Source organism: Ptychodera flava, chromosome 9 (assembly GCF_041260155.1).
Source record: "Ptychodera flava strain L36383 chromosome 9, AS_Pfla_20210202, whole genome shotgun sequence".
NCBI classification, from domain to species: Eukaryota; Metazoa; Hemichordata; class Enteropneusta; family Ptychoderidae; genus Ptychodera; species Ptychodera flava.
The window spans coordinates 29,898,370-29,919,763 of record NC_091936.1 but is presented as its reverse complement, the minus strand read 5'-3'; the positions used below and the strand labels follow the sequence as shown (position 1 = coordinate 29,919,763).

At 37.7% G+C, this 21,394-nt stretch overlaps 1 protein-coding gene across 1 annotated transcript; it reads right to left on the bottom strand.

Moving 5' to 3' along the window:
- Positions 1-4,382: 4,382 nt before the first annotated feature.
- Positions 4,383-20,219, bottom strand: LOC139140616 (phospholipid phosphatase 3-like). Its single transcript, XM_070709970.1, has 6 exons — positions 19,557-20,219; positions 16,034-16,197; positions 15,099-15,364; positions 14,326-14,383; positions 13,741-13,917; positions 4,383-8,712 (listed from the first exon to the last, which is right to left on the bottom strand). Exons 1-6 carry the CDS (start codon positions 19,621-19,623, stop codon positions 8,566-8,568), a joined length of 879 nt encoding a protein of 292 aa, XP_070566071.1. The 5' UTR covers positions 19,624-20,219; the 3' UTR covers positions 4,383-8,565.
- Between the last annotated feature and the right edge of the window lie 1,175 nt (positions 20,220-21,394).

The window sequence follows — 21,394 nt, the reverse complement described above, 5'->3', positions numbered from 1 at the left end:
CATCGTGTGTTATGATTTTACTGGAGAGTGAGCGTTGTTCTGACCTTGGCTGTACGGTAAAAATATAGCAGTATTTTAAGGACTGGAATTTGACCTTTGTTCGCATCCACTTTCAAGGTTTCATGGCTGTAGCCCCATTACAGATCCTTAGTTTGTGTGTTCTGGTCCAGTCAATCCTAAATACAATGATTATTGGATTAAAGCAGAGAGTTGTGCTGGAAGGAGAAATTTAGGTCTTTTTTCATGTAAATTAGTCTTTCCAAATGCTTTTTCTCGGCAAGAGGTCACTTTTGGTTCTTGAAGTACCTTCCCTTGGTCAACAGACCCACTTTTTGTGGTGTTTTCTATCAATGGTTAATTGGCATGTTAGATACATCAGATGTGAGTCAAGTCAACCAATACCTTTTAAATGCCACTGGTACTGACGGTTGAAATTTCAAAGATTATGAAACCAATGTTATAAGTGTTATGTTTTGTTAACAACACAGCAGTGTTGGAAACAATTCAATCCCATGGATGCCGCAAGACAAGCTCTATGAAAATTTTGTCCTTCAGCAGAACTGGAACACCCCAACGTACTGCTCATTGTTCGTTTACTTGGAAACAAAACATCTTAGGAACAAACGAAGAATCAATTCCCAATCTCCCCTCAAATTTCACAAAGAGATCTTGTATTTGTCATCTAGTTTTTTATTCCAAAGAAAGTAACAATACATGATTCAGTTTGGAAATTCATATTATATTGATTGCCGCACTTTGAACCCGAGCAAAGTACTGAGCTGTTGCATTGAATAATAAAGACATAAATCACATTGGTACACTGTACTTTTTCATCTGGGATAAATTATCCTAAACAACTAGCATCTGTACAGAAGCAGCTTGACCTGTATACTATCAGTGCGACCGCTGAGTTCCACTGACTCAACAAAGTTTTCAAGCCAAAAAAAATCATAGGTTTGTTTCTCATCTTAGGTCTCTTGCAAAAAACAATGCAACAGTGCACATTTTTTTAACTGTTTATTTTAAGCTGACAATAATATCTGACTTTTCGACGTATGAACAACAAAACAGAAGGTTTACTTACATCATAAACTAGAAGAGTGGGTCTGTTCTTACATCGCACGTCAGTAATTGTGTCACCACAAAGATAAGCTCACTGTTCATAATTGTACACAGTGAATATGTGCAATCCAACAGAAACATACTATGCACAGCTGCACTAGCCTTTTTTTCTCAGATTTTATACGGCATATGCAGCAAATCTAGATCAATGCATGTGAGGATAAGAAAAAATATTTTCTTTTTCTGGCCTTAGTACTGGTATATGGCTGATGCAGATAAAATTAGAGAGAAAATCCTGAATTTGACTTAATAAGTTCAGAAATGCAGTAAAATGTTGGATACACTTGGTAACTATCATACTACATTCTATTTTTGTAGCATTCTTGAACAGAAATATAGCTCTACTGGCTTGCAGGAATGCCAGCATGGAAACTAATTTATTTTTGCTGGAATATATTATGCCAGGTAATACTATATATTATTGCCTGAATACATGGGTTTAGGTGCCCGAGAGCAGGTGACAATTTGCCCGACGCCAGAAGGGCAAATTGTCTCCTGCTGCGAGGGCACATAAACCCATGTATTCAGGCAATAATATTTTTATTACATGCCTCTTCACAGTTAATGCTATATAACATTTAGTTACATGCAGGGCATTTTCAAACAATTTTACCATTATCGACCAGCATCAAACAGATTTTAACGAAAGTCCAAATAGCAGTGCGCGCATAGATATTTTACACCTTGCGTTAAGCCTCTGCTTTGACGTCCAAAACATCGAAAGGCTTCACTGGCCCAGGTAACCATGGAAACCGGTCAGTACATCGTTCACCAGCCTGCTAACATCCCGGATGTTCCTATTCAAATCAATGCGCTGATTTGCGTTCACCTCGAAGCATGTAATAAAGCTAAAATGAACCAGCCAAGCCTTCAGCATTTTCTTTGATGGAAAAACACTCTGAAGGATGTGATTCACTCTGGAAAAAAAAATCATTATTCATAGCAAGTTCTCCGCTGAATCTGGGTGATTTTCACTGATCCAGATTAAAATCAGGCATTGATGGTGGCTGCATGCATATACACCCTTGCATTATTCATTGCAGTCGCTGTCCTAGGCAGTGATTAGGGCCAATGCAAAAGTGGTCTCATGAAAAAGGTATTAAGGATCTTGTGTGTGGCTCTATAACAAATATCAGGTAAGGGAGATTTTGTATGTACCTAGAGGCAGCAATTCGATCATCACCTGCCATTATTTTCTAGAAACCCTCTCAGACAGACTCCCTATGGGCAGATCAAATACACTGTCACAATATAAAGAGCTCAAAACTTTTCATCCTACACACAAAGGATACATAAGTACTTGAAAGTGGATAGGCCTAATCATTAGCTTGCCTGGAGTCAGTTACCACAACAAACTAGTTAAGGGGATGCTGCACAAAAGACAGTGTATTTTGCTCAAAAATCACACTTTTTAAAATATTCATTAAACTTTAATTAATTTATCAACCAAAGATTAAAACATAGGTTGGGTTCGCCTTTTAGCTTGTCAAACAGTCTTATGTTGTGTGGTAAAGAAGTGTTGATTTATGCAAATGTATGCAAATCACCCGATTTTCTGGCTTCTCTTTTCTCCCAATTTTGAGAATTCCAAAAAATTTAACTCCCCTCTGTTTAGGTCAAATTTTCTGAAATTTTTACATTATGTTCTTTAAATGCTATATAACAAGGCGACTATTTTGTTTGGCAATAAAGTTCTTTGATTTTGGAAACCAGGCATTTTAATTTTGCTTATCATGATTTTAATCACTCTTTTGCATGTCAGTCTTTCAACCCATGCCATCTAAGAATGAGGATAGATAATGCAAACCAACATAGTCGATTTTTTTCTTCATATACTCTTCTTTCAAGTGAAATATTTCATTTCAGAAAATAGTGTCAAGTTTTTGACTTAAATTAATTTTCATCATGAATACCAAAATTAAGGTTTTTTACCTGAAATATATACCCATTCTTTCTTCAAGTCAGTTTGCTACCATACTAAATTTGAGGTTCTCTGCTTTTGGAAAATATATAGTATTAGGGGTTTCCTTGTCATCCTTTGAAAAAACTAAACATGCAGCTCCACCTTAACTTTTTTTTTGAGACATTGCAAGCATGTCTCCAAGGCAAAATCCAATCCAAAGGTGTCTTGGATGAGCTAGCTGATTGGTGGATACACGCTAGGTTTTATCATCTGCCATTACTCAGACAGTCTTGTAATTGAGTGCATTTGTTCTTCTAGAAAATTAATTGAACAGGTAATCTTGTGATTGTGGCAGTTGGGTCATATATGAATGGCTAATTTGATGTCTGATCACCTCAACACCGTGATAGACAGCTCACAAATTACTAAAAGAAGATATCTCTTGAAAAAAACATTTTAACCCATTGAGCACTGTAATTTTTTCCCGCCAAAATTTTAGTGCAACATGTTACCAATTTTTATGAATTTTTCTTTTCTTTTTTTGATAAATTTGGACCAAATGGACATCACATTTCATTACTAGTTTTTTCTCAAAATTTTGGCAAATATCTGGGAAAAATTGGCTGGGGTTTATTTTATAAAGGGGACAAAAATAGACTTTGGTGCTCAAAGTGTAAACTAATAGTAGCAGCATATAAAATATAGAGACCACAAAAAACCCAACAGGCAAACTAGTAGTGAACAATCGAAGAAAAATAATTATTAATATCATATTTATGAACAAAACAGTTTTGGCATTGCATCAGGGTTTAGCTTCTTTTCTGCTGAGCAATACTTGATAATATCACTGAATTTGTATGAATTACACTTGACATCATAGTCTATGGCACTTCCCCTATGGTGTAAGTATATTCTTCAAAACTATGATATTAATATCATATTTCTTAGTCTATTCACTCCAAAATCACTTGTGACCAGGTCTGTTATTGATAAGCATGATACCTTCTGGACTGTGAAAGCAGGTATATGGTTTCTGTGGAATGATTATCAAATTGTGGATTACTTTGTTAAATCTGAATTCCCCAATGGATCAACTTTCCTATGGTATCAGCATCATTGAGGGACATTTATTTCAAAAATAAAGGTACTCAATGGACAACTTTTTTTTTTCCGAAATATTTGAAAGTACGGTGTCAACCCATACCTGCATTGCATGCAACAAAAAGAGATACCAGATCAAATTGGTATTTCTCTTTTCAAATGTTATATTTTTCATGAATGATTGTATTCAACACAGACATTATCTCATTAAAGAAACACACAAAACAAAAAAATTCAACACAAAAGACATCAGTCGATCATTTTCCAGTATATCCCTGGTCATTTTTTTTATTTAAAATTACCACCTTTTGATGCTATTTTTGTAATATTTACATCAAACGTTTTGCTTTTCAAACTAATTTGATTACCTTCTACACAGAGATATTTTACATCACCTTGACCTGTAAAACTATGTTAACTGATGTTCTGTTACCTATGCATAGGGAAATGTGTTAATATGTAAATTTACACTCACATAGCATGGTAGTGATTGACAATATGGAAGCTATAGGGTAACACCAATAGATGGAAATTTTAAATAAATATTTTTTTTTCTATTCTCGGGACAATTTGTAGCTCAATCTGAATGTACTTTGAGAACTCATTAATATCTGAAGGGAGCTGGACATATATTTTCCCCCACAATCAGAAAGCAACAACTTTCTTTTTAAAATCTTGCCAAGCTCATCTGGGTATCAAATAGTTTGCCCCAAATGTTAATATGTAGATATACTTTCATGAAAGAGAGGCCCATTTCCATCGTCTATAATTTGATGGAAAAAAACACAAGTTTCATCATTTCAATGAATTCATAAAGAGAGCGCTGTTAAATGGCATCAAATGTGCTTCGAATTCCTTGCATTCGCATTGCATGTAACTTGTACTTTCTGCGCATAAATTCAGAAAAAAACTAAATAACACCAACAATTAGAGGATGCAAACATCAGTATCCAACAATCCAAATAATAATGCCAGCATTTCAGGTGTTAATTAACATACCTTAATTTTTGTCATTCTTAGCATTTTATCTCATATGGCTAGCTGAGAGGAAAATTGTATACAGCCAGGTCATGTGACAACCACAGTATTTATATGTATCTGTAAACGGTTGGGATAATAATGATCTGTGAAAAATAGTGTCCATGACATAATCAGCTTTTATTGTCAAGAAATCCCATCAAATGCTGAAGTCCAAGCTGAAGTATGCATTGCATTGCATTGCATTGAAGTAATGCGTCATGGTAATTTTTCAATATCAGGTACAAATTCATGCATTTTTTCATATTTTGTGACAGAATTGAAAAATCTCAGTACTTCCTGCACATAGTTGTTCACTTTATTATCATTTACTCCAGCTGTTGATGAGTGTAAAAGCTGGAAATGGATTTCAATACAGTTGTTTAATTGTTGCAGTTGTTTGCTATAGTCTAAAAACTGGTAGTTGTAAAAACTCCACTTTAATTCAGAATGTCTGTTCCGCTGCCAACATGGAAGAAAGTACTATTTTTGGCATGGAGATACTCTACAAACATGAAATTCTGAGAGAAAAAAAGCAAGAATAAGCTATGAAAGGAAAATTCTCAGAACTTGAAGGAATTTTCGTTTTGTGCATCAAAGCTTTCTTTGCCAATATTTTTCAAAAAGATCTTTTATTTTCATTCTGGTCTTGTCCATATAGTTTTTGTAAAGGGGAGAGACTTAATTGAACGTAATATAAAGACAAGAAACTTTTTAGGTTTTTCAGCTTTAGGGATGATGCTTATATAGCGACGGCAGTCATTCATTGAATATCTCAGAATAAAATACAGGTAACATTTGAATGTGAAAGCTCTACCTCTACTTTGAAGTCACACAATAAATTATTCATGTGTGATCTCAGAGATTTCCGATATGAAAAAATTTTGTAACTATAGTTGGAATCCCTGAAGATATAAATGCTCGTTTCAAAACTGTAATGATTTTAAAGACAAATCCAAGCACAAAAGGCATGTCCATGTACAATTACTTCCTGAAGGTTCCCTCCTGAAGAGATTTTAAAAAAGATTTCGTGTTTTTCAAAATCATTAAAACATGATGATGCAAACACCTAAATGCTGCGCATTACACTTACAGAAACAGAACACATTGATAAATATCTATTGTCTTTTTTTGTCACATAGCCAACAACTTATGCAAGAAAACATAATCCTCTGATACAAAACATAAAATTTCAATCTAAATTTGTACAAAATTATATTTCCTTTAACCTACTTCTGTAACTATGATCCTCCTCTTTGCAATGTCTAAGAGGTATAGCCATAGGCACCATCATGGCTAAATTACTCTGAAAGCTCAATTAGCTGTAACATATTTTATGTGTATTCAATTATTTCTGTTTTCTTTGTAATATACAGCTCCATGTCCTGTTCTCAAAATGATATTGAATTGCCCTATGTTTAATTTGTCATGGCCTGAATGTGCTTAAAATTGCAATCTTATCATTGACAACTGAATTTTAGTCCAGACTAGAATTCCATTTGTCAACGAGAACACTGCTTATTGCACTCAGTCTGTTGTGTTGGCAAGGCTAACAACTTCTGTTTCATCTTTGACTATAGGGAGAAGCCGAAGAAAATTATGAAAATAACAAAAGAGCTCTAATGTCCCTTTGATTCAGCCCTACGATCAACTCGGCAAAAACTGTAACACGTGTAAAAAAACTATTCTCGGACAGCAGCACCTTTTGTGATTGAGCTTCATGACAGTGAGATCAGACCTCAGTAAATGTCAACCACAGTGGATTTGTACATGTAATGACCCTATACACAGCAAATACCATCATTATGGTACACCTATGTGTTTCAGAGGAGAAATCTATAGTTTGATGCTCAGTTGACAGCAGACTGGCCCCAGTCACTTGGCTTTTCTCAGCACCTGTATACTAACCAGCCTGTGGGCCAGCACGTTCAATTAAGGATCTATGCAACAGCCTAAGACTAACAGTGGTCAGCTAAAATTTATTCCTTCAATTTATTCTGTTTTGATATTTATATTCCCAAAGACTTAATTGGAATAAGTCTAAGTTGAAAAGGAGATACCAGAACCACCTGTTCAGAAGGCATAGTATGTTTTCAAATGATTATGTATGAAACTTAATTTGTAAAACCCACATCTTTGAAATATGTATAGAATTCATATTAAATTAAATTAAGGTGGCGTTGCATTTAACCAACATACTTTCTTTCAAAGCAGTTTTTCTCATCAAAGATGACATGAAAACCGATCGCGCCTCAGGGACAGATATTCAGACTCTCAAACTTTTACAATTTTTTCTGATATACCACTTGTTGGGGTTCATTTTAAAGCTCTTGGTATAAGAAACTTTTCATCGGCTTAGTTTTTCAAAATTCTAAAATGTTAGTTTTCTCCATGGAGTTAACACAGGGATGCCGACAGTTTTGAATTTTAAATATCAGTAAATCTTGGGTTATTTGTTTCTCTAGAACCAAAATTAACACTACTTTGTGAAATCAGAGTTTATTTATGAAAAAACAAGAAGTTTGTTTTGTATTATCTGTTCTCGTACATTTAATGACAGGAACTGAAAGACTGATTTTCAAAAATGTGATTAAAATCATTACTCCTATTCCAAATGTAAGATTTTTATCCTTATATCGTATTTCAAAAATGAAATGTGACAATATCATAAAATTTGACTGGAGTAGTGTCGTATTATTTTAAAATGTTGGAGATGGGAAAAAAAAGCCAGGAAATCAGGTAATTTGCATAATTTTACACTTTTTTTCCCACCAACCAAACAAAATTTTAATCTCGGGTTCACAAATTTCTGAAAATTGAATGTATCTTTGGAAAAAAAAAGATTTTGAGCAAAATATGATGTGTTGCGTGCAACACCCCCTTAAATTTAAATTATTAATAAAATTCTGTTCACTAACCATAAAGGTTAAGTTGGCCTAGAACCCCCTGCATATAATTTTGTTCAGGTTCCAGAAACGAGACATAGGTTCTAGACTAGGGTTGTTCACTTTGTACAACATTATGAACCTGATTGCTGTGCATTCGATACTTCTAGATTTCTTTACATCAAAGATGGTACTCCTATTTCATAAACATTTATTTTGAATGGAGAGTTGTCATATCTTTAAATGTGAGCCATATCTGATGAGCCAGTGAGTGAAGTATGTCGTCCGCGCAAAAGTTGCACTTCAATACTGCATTTATATGGAATGTTCAAAATCAAATTTAGCAAGCAATGTTACGTAAGCACAGCTCTGACAATCAAACTAACTCAAAGCAGACTGAAATAATAAATCTTCATTGAAACAAAACTATTTCAGTGATCTGTAGAGTATAAAAAGGATTGTAACTCGGCTCCTGTTTGGAACATTAAACCCAGTTCGATTATTCAATTTTTTTTCTTCAGAGAAATGAGGGTTTTTTCAGTCCATCTTCACAGCACCGTTGCATTGCTTCGATGGAATGGTTGTCATTGCACCTGTATTTGAATGTATACTGGCACCATTGGCGATTTTGGTCTTGGTATCAGAGCTGACGTCATCGTAGTCGAAGAGACAACTGAGGTGACCCTGCAAGGTCAAAGTAGAAACCAAGAGCATTACAAAAGTGCAGTGATTGTTTGATGATAATTCTTTCGTACTTGCTGTTATTATCTTTGCAAGATTTTTGTACAATTGTCATCCACTAAATCTGATAACACTGCTGAAAGATGATAAAACGACACATAATCTGCAGGGTTTTTTTTGAAGAGATGTCTCGAGAGTACATGTACATGAAGTTATGTCACTTTAGGTAGTTCATCCCCCGCCACCCTCTAATTTTTTTTTGTATTTATTTATTAAGACATCTGGGTATACAATACTTTTTTTTATCAGTCTATTTTATAATATAAATGTGAATTCTATTAAATGTTATATTTTCCAATTTCTGACATCATCCTCCCCAGACATTTTAATGCAGGGTGAACACATATGCTGTTAAAGTGCACTTTAAGTTGCTGCCTCGTCATTATATCTGCATAGAAGATGAATAGCATTATGACAATAGCGGTTTTGGCAACCTGATGATCAGTTGGCAAAAAACTAGGACTATTTTCAAACCTTACATACAGTTGATATATAGGACCCTAGAATTTACCGAGGAGTTAAAGCTTGGCTACCACTTTCACTTTGTAGAGCTAACAACCTACTGTCAACTAACTGTCACCAGATGGGAGACAGAATAAAATTAAAATACATTTACCAATGATTTTGACGATGAGATACAGCTGGATATTGATACACTACCTAATTAGGTTTGTCAGTTTGCTCGTGAATTTACCCTTTTAGTGATCAAATTTTACAACTTTGCGCCAACATTAGACAGACTAAAACAGCAGGTGACGCAGCAAGATGTCTGTAAACTAATTTCCTGTGTACTATGTAGTATGTTTATATCTTTACAGCAGCTATCAGTTTCAATGGTGACACACACAGAGACTGGTTGCCAAGTTTTACAAGCAGTTCAAAGTAAAGTTTGTTCATTTTACACATCACTCTATTATTTTGAAGTCATGAACTTTATTGATATTCACTACAAAGAACACTGTCCTCTGAGTCTAAATTTGCAGTAACGTCGTTCTTTTACCACCTCTCCGTGAATTTGAACTGCTTGTAAAACTTGGCAACCAGTCTCTGTGTGTGTCACCATTGAAACTGATAGCTGCTGTAAAGATATAACATACTACATAGTAAATTAGTTTACAGACATCTTGCTGCGTCACCTGCTGTTTAGTCTGTCTGATGTTGGCGCAAAGTTGTAAAAGTTGACCACTAAAAGGGTAAATTCGCGAGCAAACTGACAAACCTAATTAGGTAGTGTATCAATATCCAGCTGTATCTCATCGTCAAAATCATTGGTAAATGTACTGTAAAATTAGTTAATGTATTAACAGTTACTATGAGAACAGATATTTTACAAAGGCATCAGACACCCTTTACAAAGATCACACATCTGTATATTTAGGTGAATCAGAAAAGTTGTAGAAACGTTAATATTCGTTTATGAGCAAAACTAAATCACCTTCACGTGCAAGCATTTCATTACATTATTGAATATATACACTTTCAAAAAATGTATATACTGCATGAGACATCAGATGCTTTTGAAGATAATTTATTATTCCATCTTTGGTCATCAGAACTCAGTTTTTAGATGTCAAAGTTCAAAGACAAAGGGACAAACAAGTCAATGGAAAAACGAATACCAAGTCATTAAAATATAGACATATGGTATTGATCATCTGCTGAGACTGGGCCAAAGAAAGGCTATCTCTTCAAGCATACATAGCTATTAGGTCCTTTATAAATAAAAAATGAACTCCACTGAATTATTGAAAAAACAATAACATTTTGAAAAACAAATTTTGGAATTCTGATATTTTTTAAAGTGACGAACATGAAAGTTCATTTTCCGTTCATTAAACAGAATGACTATCATTGTACATCGTTACAGGTTCACCGTGCGGTAAATTATTCAAATTTGCTCGATAACATGCAAATATATGCATGAACTAAGATTCCTATTACCCTGAGCTGTAAATTTTACTAAATAAGCTTGTAAGCTTGCAAATATATATAGGTTTTTGATAGTGTGAAATGCCTGAGTATCAATTACATCGGAGTCACCAGGACAGATATTTTCTTGTACTTGTAACATCAGTATTCTTGAGCGGCAAACACTTCAACCTGTATTTGTTCTTTGGCCTACATGCAGTACATTGCGTACACAAAGAATCCTATCGCGCTTGAGAAAGCGATTAAATCTTTACGTGTAACGCTGTCTTACATGTTTACTTGTGTAAAGACATCAATCCGAGTTTCCCGTATTGGTATTTCTCCTCGGTAGCTAGGTGTGAAGAGGGCGTGGCAGTAGACGATAGCCAAAAGTAAACAGTCTTCGTGAGTAAAGTAAACTTGTCGCGCAGTTGCAATTGTCAAGTACATTGTATTGTAGTATCAGCGTATATAACAGTTATGCTTCTTTACATGGATCGAGACCTGGTGCGAATCACCCGAAATGGGGTGCTAATTTTGCCTTCAATTTTACTGTTGTTCTGGCAACGAACGCTTCGCGAATACTCCAAAGTGAAGCTTGTTTTAACCACGGCATGGACCACGGTCCCTCCACGACCGTCCATGGTTTATGAACAGAATGTAGTAATAATGGTGATAGTTTACCTGGCGGAGCAAATTTTGAGTTTTTGCCGATGCGTTGCTGAACGGTCCCTAAATCCGTGAGGAGGTACTCCAGATACGTACATTGAAATATCGCGCACAAACGCTGGGTCAAAAATTATTCCAAACTGTACTTCTTGACTTTGGGAAAAGCCCTATATACCTTCTGCAGTCTTCTGAAGTTTGCCGTTCGCGTCCATCCTCTGGCAGTCTACTCGAATTTTGTAGTCGATGTGATAATCTCAGCTGCGACATTTATTGCGTATTAATGTAGAAGTGGCTATACGTACGAACAGCAATACTTGCTGATATAACCATAGAAACGTTTCAGGACACGTGTTCCGCGCGCGGCACGTCTGACAACTTGTCAAAGTAAACATTGGCTGGTAGGGTTTGTAGTACCTTCATGAACTATCGCTGAACCAGCTGTCTGAATGTCACTGTGCAAGCGGAAACATTGTTCGCCGATGTCTCGGTGCAAATATGGAGATAAGAAAAATAAGGAATCAATCATGACGAGGGGAGCGGAGACTTCCTCACTCGAATGACGGACGTCGCGTCGGACAGCACCAGTATTAGTATGGCAGTAACAGTGAGTAAGAACATTGTTTTGCCCGTAATATTTCTTTTCGATAATCGATTATACCCATTCGCATAACGGTCGGTGTCTACGAAGCTATTTTACCAGCCTTCACATGCAAACCGTCGACCAATCAGTTTTCATTTTTTTATTGAAAAATTAATAATTACTGCTTACCGCGTCCAACGTTTTTCGCGCGTCAATGTTTTGATTGTATGCGTCGATGTTGCACTCATGACTGACAGCTTTGAAAAGTGATCAGAAGCGCAGGCAGCGGCGTTCTTTGTATCAAACCATGATAAAATGTATACAGTGGTTTCTCTAGCGGTAGATGACGTAATACAAAATGTTTACATTGAGCCACACTGCAATACTACCTCGCTGACCTTATTTGACCTGACACCGCCCGGGGACGCATGCTACGTCATTGACCGCCGCGATATTTTTTAAAGCACAGCGTCGCCATCTGGTGTTATGGATTCCTGTCGTTAGGGATGGACCAGTCGCTTTTGGGAGCGACTGGTCGAAAAATGGCAAATACAGGCCTATGAAGCAGAAAATGTTTCTGCTTTGCGAAAATATTTGACATACCCGGAAAGTTCAAACACCGAAATACTTCTTAAAAGTAGGCCTATGCATGTTCTGGTGCACAGCCGTAAAAATGTATCGAATCGTTTCCCCCGTGACTGAGTGGATCGGTTCGAACCCGGATTATTTTAGACAACGTTACTTCAGTTAACCGGGCGGGGATGAGTTCTAATGGCGGCATATAGCATAGCTATGGCGGCATAGCTCTGTCTGGAGTTGTCTAGGAAATTACGCTCACGTTAATGACGACATTTGTACTTCATCACTTGTGTGACATCGATGTAATGCAAAAGCTCTAACGAAAAATGCCGTGTGCAAAAACGTCCCGTAAATTCTGAATTTCTGTCAGGAGCGGAACCGTAGCCTCAGAAATTTAATGCTATATCTTGCATACACCTAAAATCACAAACAGCCATATTTACTGGTTTTAGTATATTCCTTTATCGGTGAAGTATCTCCCTGTGCATGACGTGAAGGGAAGTAGTTCCGACTGGTGGCTGTTCGCGTTGAGGACATGCACTCCTCTGAGTTGAGCTTTAACCTTGATGCTAGCGCCGAAAATAGAAATGCAATTGACACGATGTGATATGTGTAAATCAGATGATCAAATACAGTAAACTACTAGTACTGCTAGAGCACTGAAAATGAAAGATATCCTGAAAATCGTTGGTTTACAAGCTCAGGAAGCTGTGATGAGAAGGTAATAGCAAATATTTACGTAATATGCAGTTACCGAAAGCCTGCTGTCGGTTATCGGTCTCTCATTCGATAAGTTTGTATCCCTAGATCATTTTTCCTTAGAAAATGCTACTTCGCAACCTTAAAGAGTAAAATCTATTTGAAATTTCTGAAGACAATTGTTTCTTGCACTCCCCAGGACTCTCATTCTCTTGACAGACAGTCAACAATAAAAATCTTCCAAAATAAGGACGGCTGTAAATAAGAGGCTCCAGAGCGTGATTTGTGCGTTTCAGTACAGAGACAGAGTAAGCGGGTGTTTCGCATGTAGATCCCGTCTTTCTCTTCATTCAGAGATAACACTCTGCAAACTTGAACCAAGATAATGGCATATTTGCGCAATTACACAAATGGGACATTTTCACGGCAGTGACAAGGACAAATGGAATGATACAGAGCATATCAAAAAGCATTAAGGACGTTGCTTATCATTTTATCATGCTTATCATTTCATATTATTGGAACTAACGACTTACTGCCCACACTCCGAGAACGACTCCGATCACAACTCCCATCAAGACGTCATCGAAGAAATGGCGGTTATCGGCTATCCTCGTCATACAAACGATATAGGCCGCTGATATACATATCACTTGTATCAGAGCTGTGAGTAGTACGGGCGTTTTCCTAGGCATCCTCGCTTTGATGTAGATCTGGAAGACACAGAATCTCTACTTACCAATGTATTCTGTTTGAATTATCATGGGCAAGACACGGACTCTGTAATGATTAATCTTTAATTAAAAAAGTTAAATTTGAGGCGGGGGAAATTGTGATCTCTGAAACAACGTACATACAGCTATACGTTCTACTAATTCGCCGTTAATGTTATCTATCACATGAACGAGACAATAATTTTCTCCGAAAGATGATTTATTCATAAACTGTCACATGTCATGTATGTCTTCAATATTGTGTACTTCCCAACCCTTTTCATAGAATCGGCTAGTACGAGTCTTCAAAGTATGGGGTGGCGGATATCAACAAAACACATTCTTCTGTTTTGTATGCATTTGCATGAACTGAAACAAACATTACCCCAACAAAGGCAAATGACTAACCATTAAATACACGGCAGCAAAGAACGCTAAAGCAGCGTGACCGGACGGCCAGGAATCGCTGTATTGACAGAGAGAAAAGAGGACACATTTATCAGTCTGGGACTTGAAAAGTCTGACAACTTGAAAAAAAATTACTGTAATTACAGAATAAGCCGACGTCATGGAATTATGAAAATGATGGATTATGCTTTAAGCACTTTGAATATTCTCTGTCTGAAAGCTAATTAATTGTATGTCGGCAAATGCACCTATTTATATGTATGGATACATATGTATTGTGTGCATTTGTGGATAATATGCATTATATATATATATATATATATATATATATATATATATATATATATATATATATATATATATATATATATATATATATATGTATGTATGATATATTTTGTGTCTGTGTCATTGTATGTGTGTGTGCATACATTATGGACATATCAATATCTTCAACATGCATTTATATATATATATATATATATATATATATATATATATATATATATATATATATATATATATATATATATAAATAACATTAATTACTTCAAGTACAACGAAACGATATAATTACAATGTACTTTATGTTTGAAGTGATATTGTTTTGTATTGCTCTGCTTAGAGAGAGAGAGAGAGAGAGAGAGAGAGAGAGAGAGAGAGAGAGAGAGAGAGAGAGAGAGAGAGAGAGAGAGAGAGAGTTTTGTAGCTTCCCAAAGCGTCCGATCTTCCCAAAGCGTCGACGTCCGATCGTTTTGAGTTGTAGAACCTACCTGGCATCTGCCATCTTTTTGAAAGTATTGGTACACCTGTCGAAGGGGATAATTCTCTGGTCTGGCGGTATACCGGTCAAGTCAGGGTTGCACGTTTCGAGAAAGTGCGGCCTTGGCTTTACGACCATGGCCTTTGGAACGACGACAGAGATTCGAAGCCAGCAGCTGACGAAGAGATGAGTTCCTAACATTTGGCAGAAGGCATATATGGTGCTGAGTAGTGAACGCTTCCCTGTCACGAAGTAGGACCCCTCACCGATCACTAACTGAGAGAGAAGAGATAATGTAGAGCGATATGAATGCTGCATATACATACACCTAAGCATAAGAGCCGAAAGTTGTTTCCGGCAATACCTTTGACTCAGTTCCTAAACTTTTTTCACATTTAAAAGCTGGCGCGTAAATTTACCACTATGTCCAATGTCCGGGGTCGAAGCAAAAGAACCGCAAGAATTCCCGATTTACCCGCTCTATTTCAGGTAGCCATATTATACAAACAAACATGTTTTTTATCTTAATTCAGAAGTTGTGTTCAGAGATAGTTGAATGTGTATTATTTATACAGTGACTATGACAAATTACATGTATATTGTTTCTGTGTACTAAACTTAAAGGTTACAGATTCTTTACGTATTTTCACGTACAGCCTGCCTCGTCCCTAAAATATAAACATTTCTCGTAGTGACCGGTGCAAACTCGGCCCGGTAAGTTTCTCTGTATTGCCGCGTCAACTGCTTGCTTCGTTTGGGAGTACTTACAGTGTAAAGGAATGGAACTTGCAAATGTTTTCATTTTCAGACGAGTGAAAACTCACTCTATGTTCCTCATTCGCAGTCTATTGTATTTTTCTTTTGATTTATTAGCCGAAATCATCGGGCGTGTAAAATTGATTTCTAAGGAAAACCCTCTCTTTGAGATTAAAGTCATTTACTTACAATCGGTATGGTGATAAACACCACTGCATCTAAAAGATTCGACCAGCTGATCGAATTTTTGTAGGAGTACAAAATATTGGGGTCTTGGATGTCAAACACGGCATCATCTAGACGGTTTGGGTAAACATGCTTCATTATCTCGTCCATCTTCCATGCTAATGCAACTAAAAATAAAATAAATGATTTTAGACTATGTATGTATGTATGTATGTATGTATGTATGTATGTATGTATGTATGTATGTATGTATGTATGTATGTATCGTATGTATGTATGTATCTATGTCTGTCTATGTATGTATCTGTGTCTGTCTATCTGTCTGTCTGTCTGTCTGTCTGCATGTATATATGTATGTCTCTATTTTTATATGTATGTATTTATCCCAGTATCGAAGTGCATTAGTGTATCGACATATGTACCCTATCTTCCTATTTTCCTTGCAAGTCGAAAATGGCATGTTCCACGATGTCTTGACTTGCGCCATCCAGGGGTGACGGCGTGAATAACCCCAGAATGAGTATCAAAACTTTATATTGTTGGGATTCAGGGACAATGTGGACTAAAAAAACACGGTTGCGATGACGAAATCTTTGGCTTGCCATGTTTTGTTCTTAGACTCTCTTTGAATGGGACAGACACGGTAACGATTCAACTCGCTTCCCGCAACAATGTAGGTAAACCCACGGGGACCAGTACGAAAACAAAGATATACTTTCAGGTCGCGAGACGTTGACTTACTGAATAAATGGCAGATCGTCCATGTAGCCGACACGAACACGAAGTGTCTGTTACCGGCTACCAAAAACTATGAAAAATAGTAAAGAATGAGCTACAAAATCACTATCAGTTTTAAGTTGAAGGTAGAATAAGTCTGTGCCTTTGTATAAAATACTATAAAAATAGTAGAAAGTGAGCAACCAGCTGAAAGTTAGTCGAGGAGACCTCAACCGCATATCATTTGCATCTCATTGTCGGCTACATGGACCGTGTGCCATAAATGGGTGATAACAGTATTAGTAAAAGGAAAGAGGAGACCATGGATAAAAGATGTATAATTCTTTGTTGAAATTATTATATGCATCATCAAAAGGATAAGTCTATATGGATATATTGATTTTCGTACGGGTTAATGTGGTCAATGAGGAACTTCATTAATTACGTCACATGAGGCCGACTTACAATTCGTGTTTAAAAATGACAATCCGAATTAATGATGCAATACTTCATTGGATCTAAAAATAGGTGTAACATTATTAATGTTCATGCCAAAGTGCACTGTGAGTAATTATGAAATTAAATCATTCTAGGGACACGTATGTGAAGGTCACTCTTGAAGGTCATACAGCTACTAGGGCAACAGTTATGAGTTGGTCTGTAAAATCATCTCTTATTTGGATCATGAAGATTGACCACACTTCGCAACCCTGTTGTTGATGTTTGGCCATGTAAAAGGTGACCTAATCATGCGCTCAATGATCCTTAAACGTCACCCTTCCCCAGGCCACTAACAAAGAGCGGAACATCCGTACGTTCGTCAAACTTTGGCCTTTTAATCATGGGTACGTTGTACAATCGGGCCTCCTGATAGTTCGCTACAACAATGAACGGAAATGTGCCAAAATAAGCTTATTACATCATGGAATCGCGGCGATCTGTATTTCTATCCAACGTCGGACCATTGTTCTCCCATTCGACCTTTGTTCATCGGACAGATCCAAAGGGCAAGAGCGGGCAGTGTACTTTCCTGGCAATATATTACAATTGGACCGGCTGTTGAGCTCCAGCAGACCATTGAGTCATACAAATTGAGGCCAGTGCGACGCTGATACAGTTTTTTTATGGACATCCTTACTTGACACGATTTATCATACCCACAAATAGCCGCAGCGTTCCCAGGCCTCGAGCATGCACTTTCTTCACTCTCATAGGCCGCTCAATGTCACCCTGGTTTCGTAAATATGCCCCACTCGCAATTTCAGATGGGTGCCAAATCATGAATTGGGATTTTGAGAAGCGGGGGGGGGGGGGGGGTCGTTTAAATTTAAATCGCGGGGGAGGCAGCAAATATGGTGTTGGGAGTACTAATCTTGAACAAGGCAACCCATCGACTTTGCATTTCTGCAGCATGATGATCGAGCCCCAATACATATTTATTCCATAAATGCTTCCTTTGAGTGACACACAAAAGGCCCGTGTGATGCTAATACAGTGATTTAAACATCAACACGATTTATCATACCCACAATAGCCGCAGCGTTCCCAGGCCTAACACATGCACTTTCTTGACCTTCATAGGCCACTCAATGTCACCTTGATTTATCGTGAATATGCCCCACTTGTAATTTCAGACGGGCGCCAAATCAAGAATATGGATTTTGAAAAGCTGGAGGGAGGGGTCGTTACAATCCAACCAGTGAAGGAGGCAGCAAATACGGGATTGGGAGTATAGTCCTGAACAACGGCCATCCATCGATCTCGCATTTCTGCCGCATGATCGAGCCCCCAATATATATTTATACCATAAAGATTCCCTTGATTGAAGTGTTCTCATTCAAGTGTCGGTCTTTCTTGTTCAGAAAGGAAAATCACATTTTGACACCTCTGCGCTGAATATACGAGTATATACGAGTCCCCTCAGAACGCATGGTAAAAATTTAGCACAAATATATTTTCCATCATGACTAATACGGCTACTTCATTAACATGATAAAATGATATTATCGGGGGGGGGGGGGGGTTGGTTGGCGAGGTATTTTTTTCTTTCAGTGATAAATGTGTCACCGTGCTCGTTTAGCGAGTTGTAATCCATAATCGCTTTACATGCATTAAATGCTACCATACCGACATATGTGTGGCTTTTTTCCATTGAAATTGACGGCTGGTGCATCTGTCATTGTTAACGCGCTGGCGAACGAACTATAATCGTATAAAGTGAACGTCAGTTAGAGCACGTGACGTATTGACACACTAAAGGTCACCGTTATCTGCGACTTTGAACCCCGATATTTCTGCCTTTTGTGATCACCGGGGGAGAAAAGCAGATATCACGCGAGAGCGTTATCATTTTCTACGCTGGTTAAAAATGACGCGCATCTCGTTATAAACTCAGACACAAAAAAACACGTGACTGACGCTTTGAAAACCTCAGAGTGAAACCAGATCTTGTCTGTGAGATTAATGCTCTATTGTTGGACACTCTGTATGATCCCGGCTTTCCATTTGCCCACAAGGAGTTCGGATACATGCCCCGATATAGAACAGTCAGTAGGCGTACTCCCTACATCTGGCGTTATGACGTCACTACCCGTACAAAACCGAGGTTGAATATTCAGATATATGCCCCGGTTCATCGCCGTTAACCTACATTTCATCGATTAAAATGTTTCCACATAGGATTGACCTTGTAGCTACATACATCCCTTGAACGATACCCCGACACGATACCGTAAAAAGTCGTAATTACCGAATTACTGAATATTCGATTTAAAAGTTGAAAATGTCATAATATACTGTATCTTCCTACCTGAGACGGCGAACATGCAGAAGTTCACGACTGCGTGCGTGACGGTTTTCATGTTGAAGGCGGACATTTTTTCCACTGCTGCGTTAAAAATGCGTGTGTTAAAATCGCAGGAAAATGCAGAGAGCTGCCCGTTGCAGGCTGGATCGCTGGCTGTGGTTTAGTGCTCGTCCTTGGTAATATCCTCGTTTGATGCCGATTAAACATTAACACGTTTCAGGGAGTCAAAGTTTCTCTGTCCTGTCCTCATTTTGTGTACAAGCCATGTGCAATTCTGTACGTTGTGTCCTCTGTAAATATTTTCCGAGCACTTACGCTACGTGGAAGGGAAGAGTGGATGACTTTCACGCAAAAACCGATCAATGGATCATGTAGTCACGTCGCAGTTTGGTGACAGCGGTGAGCGACTTTTAACGGACATCGGATACGTAGTGAAGCTGTAATGCTTCGTACCGTACTAGGCGACCTTGCCGACGAGTCAGTCTTTTCTGCTCTCCGAAATTTTGAGGATTGAAAGGTGTCTTCAATCCTATCTTCAGCGATCCCGATTTACGTAATTAACCGGTGTAATCCGTCGTGGTGATTGTCGCTACATATCTCTCAACGTGGACATTGTACTGTACACTGTGTCGAGCCGGCAACATGGAAATGAGCGACCTGGGTCTCCGTTCATATGGCTAGTTCTGTAGTCACGTGACTTTTTGCGGTCGTCGGCCCTTTTTGTCTGCAGCATGCAAGCTCATACATTGTCCCCAGTCAATTGAGGTCACCCGACACACGATATCCGCACACAGGGTCCAACCAGATTCATTCAACAAGGCTTTGCAAATTAGCAGCCATAGCAGACAGAGAAAACAGAACAAGCACTAAAAAGCTAAAATAAGGCGTTGGTTCTTGTACTGAAAAGACATCGAAATTATAATATTTTATCACACGTTAACAACATCTACGGAAACAGTAGATATATGCAAATTTAGGTCTAAGGGGTAGGGGGATGCAGGTCAGAATATGCCAATTTTCGTTGCATGTGCTTATGGCAAAGGCATCCATATGATGACTGGAAAATATGTTTACAGTAAGTTTGCGGCGATGACGGAAGTATCTATGGCTGGCTCGCTGGCTGCACGGTTGGTTCTCTCTCTCTCTCTCTCTCTCTCTCTCTCTCTCTCTCTCTCTCTCTCTCTCTCTCTCTCTCTCTCAGTAGACACTTAGACTTATAGAAGACGCGAGTGTATAATTATTTTCTACCACTAATTTAATCTATTTAATAATTCACGGCATTGTATTTTTGGCGCACATTGCTATACATGTAAAAGCTCTTTCGTGCCTAGTGTCATTGTGTTTGCCGGGCATGAGTGTTTACTGAAATAAAATTCTTTCAGAAGTTGCGGTTTGAAAGCTTACATCACAGCCCCTCCACCCCACATTAATTGTGGTAAACGACGCGATGGATTAGTCTGCTCGATTACACAAAGGTGACGGGGATGATAGGCGAATAAACATGTTTTATACAAACACTGATTACATCTGAACTAGACCTTCTGCAATGGTATTCAATGCCAGTCGTCAAGGGTCTAAAGAAATTTGATAGTGTGTGAGACGCGATGTTAGAACTACATAGGCTGCCTGTAAAAGCGAGAGTAGAATTTAAAATCATTTTACCGGTTCACAAGGCATTACAAGACATGATATCACACAGTTCATGACAGATATATTACATTGACAGTAAATATAATTCTAGTATAATTTACAGTGTAAGAACAAACAGTAGTCAGAATCTATCTGTACCATGGTGTTTTGATAGGATAAATGACAGGGCATTTACTATTTGTGGACCTATG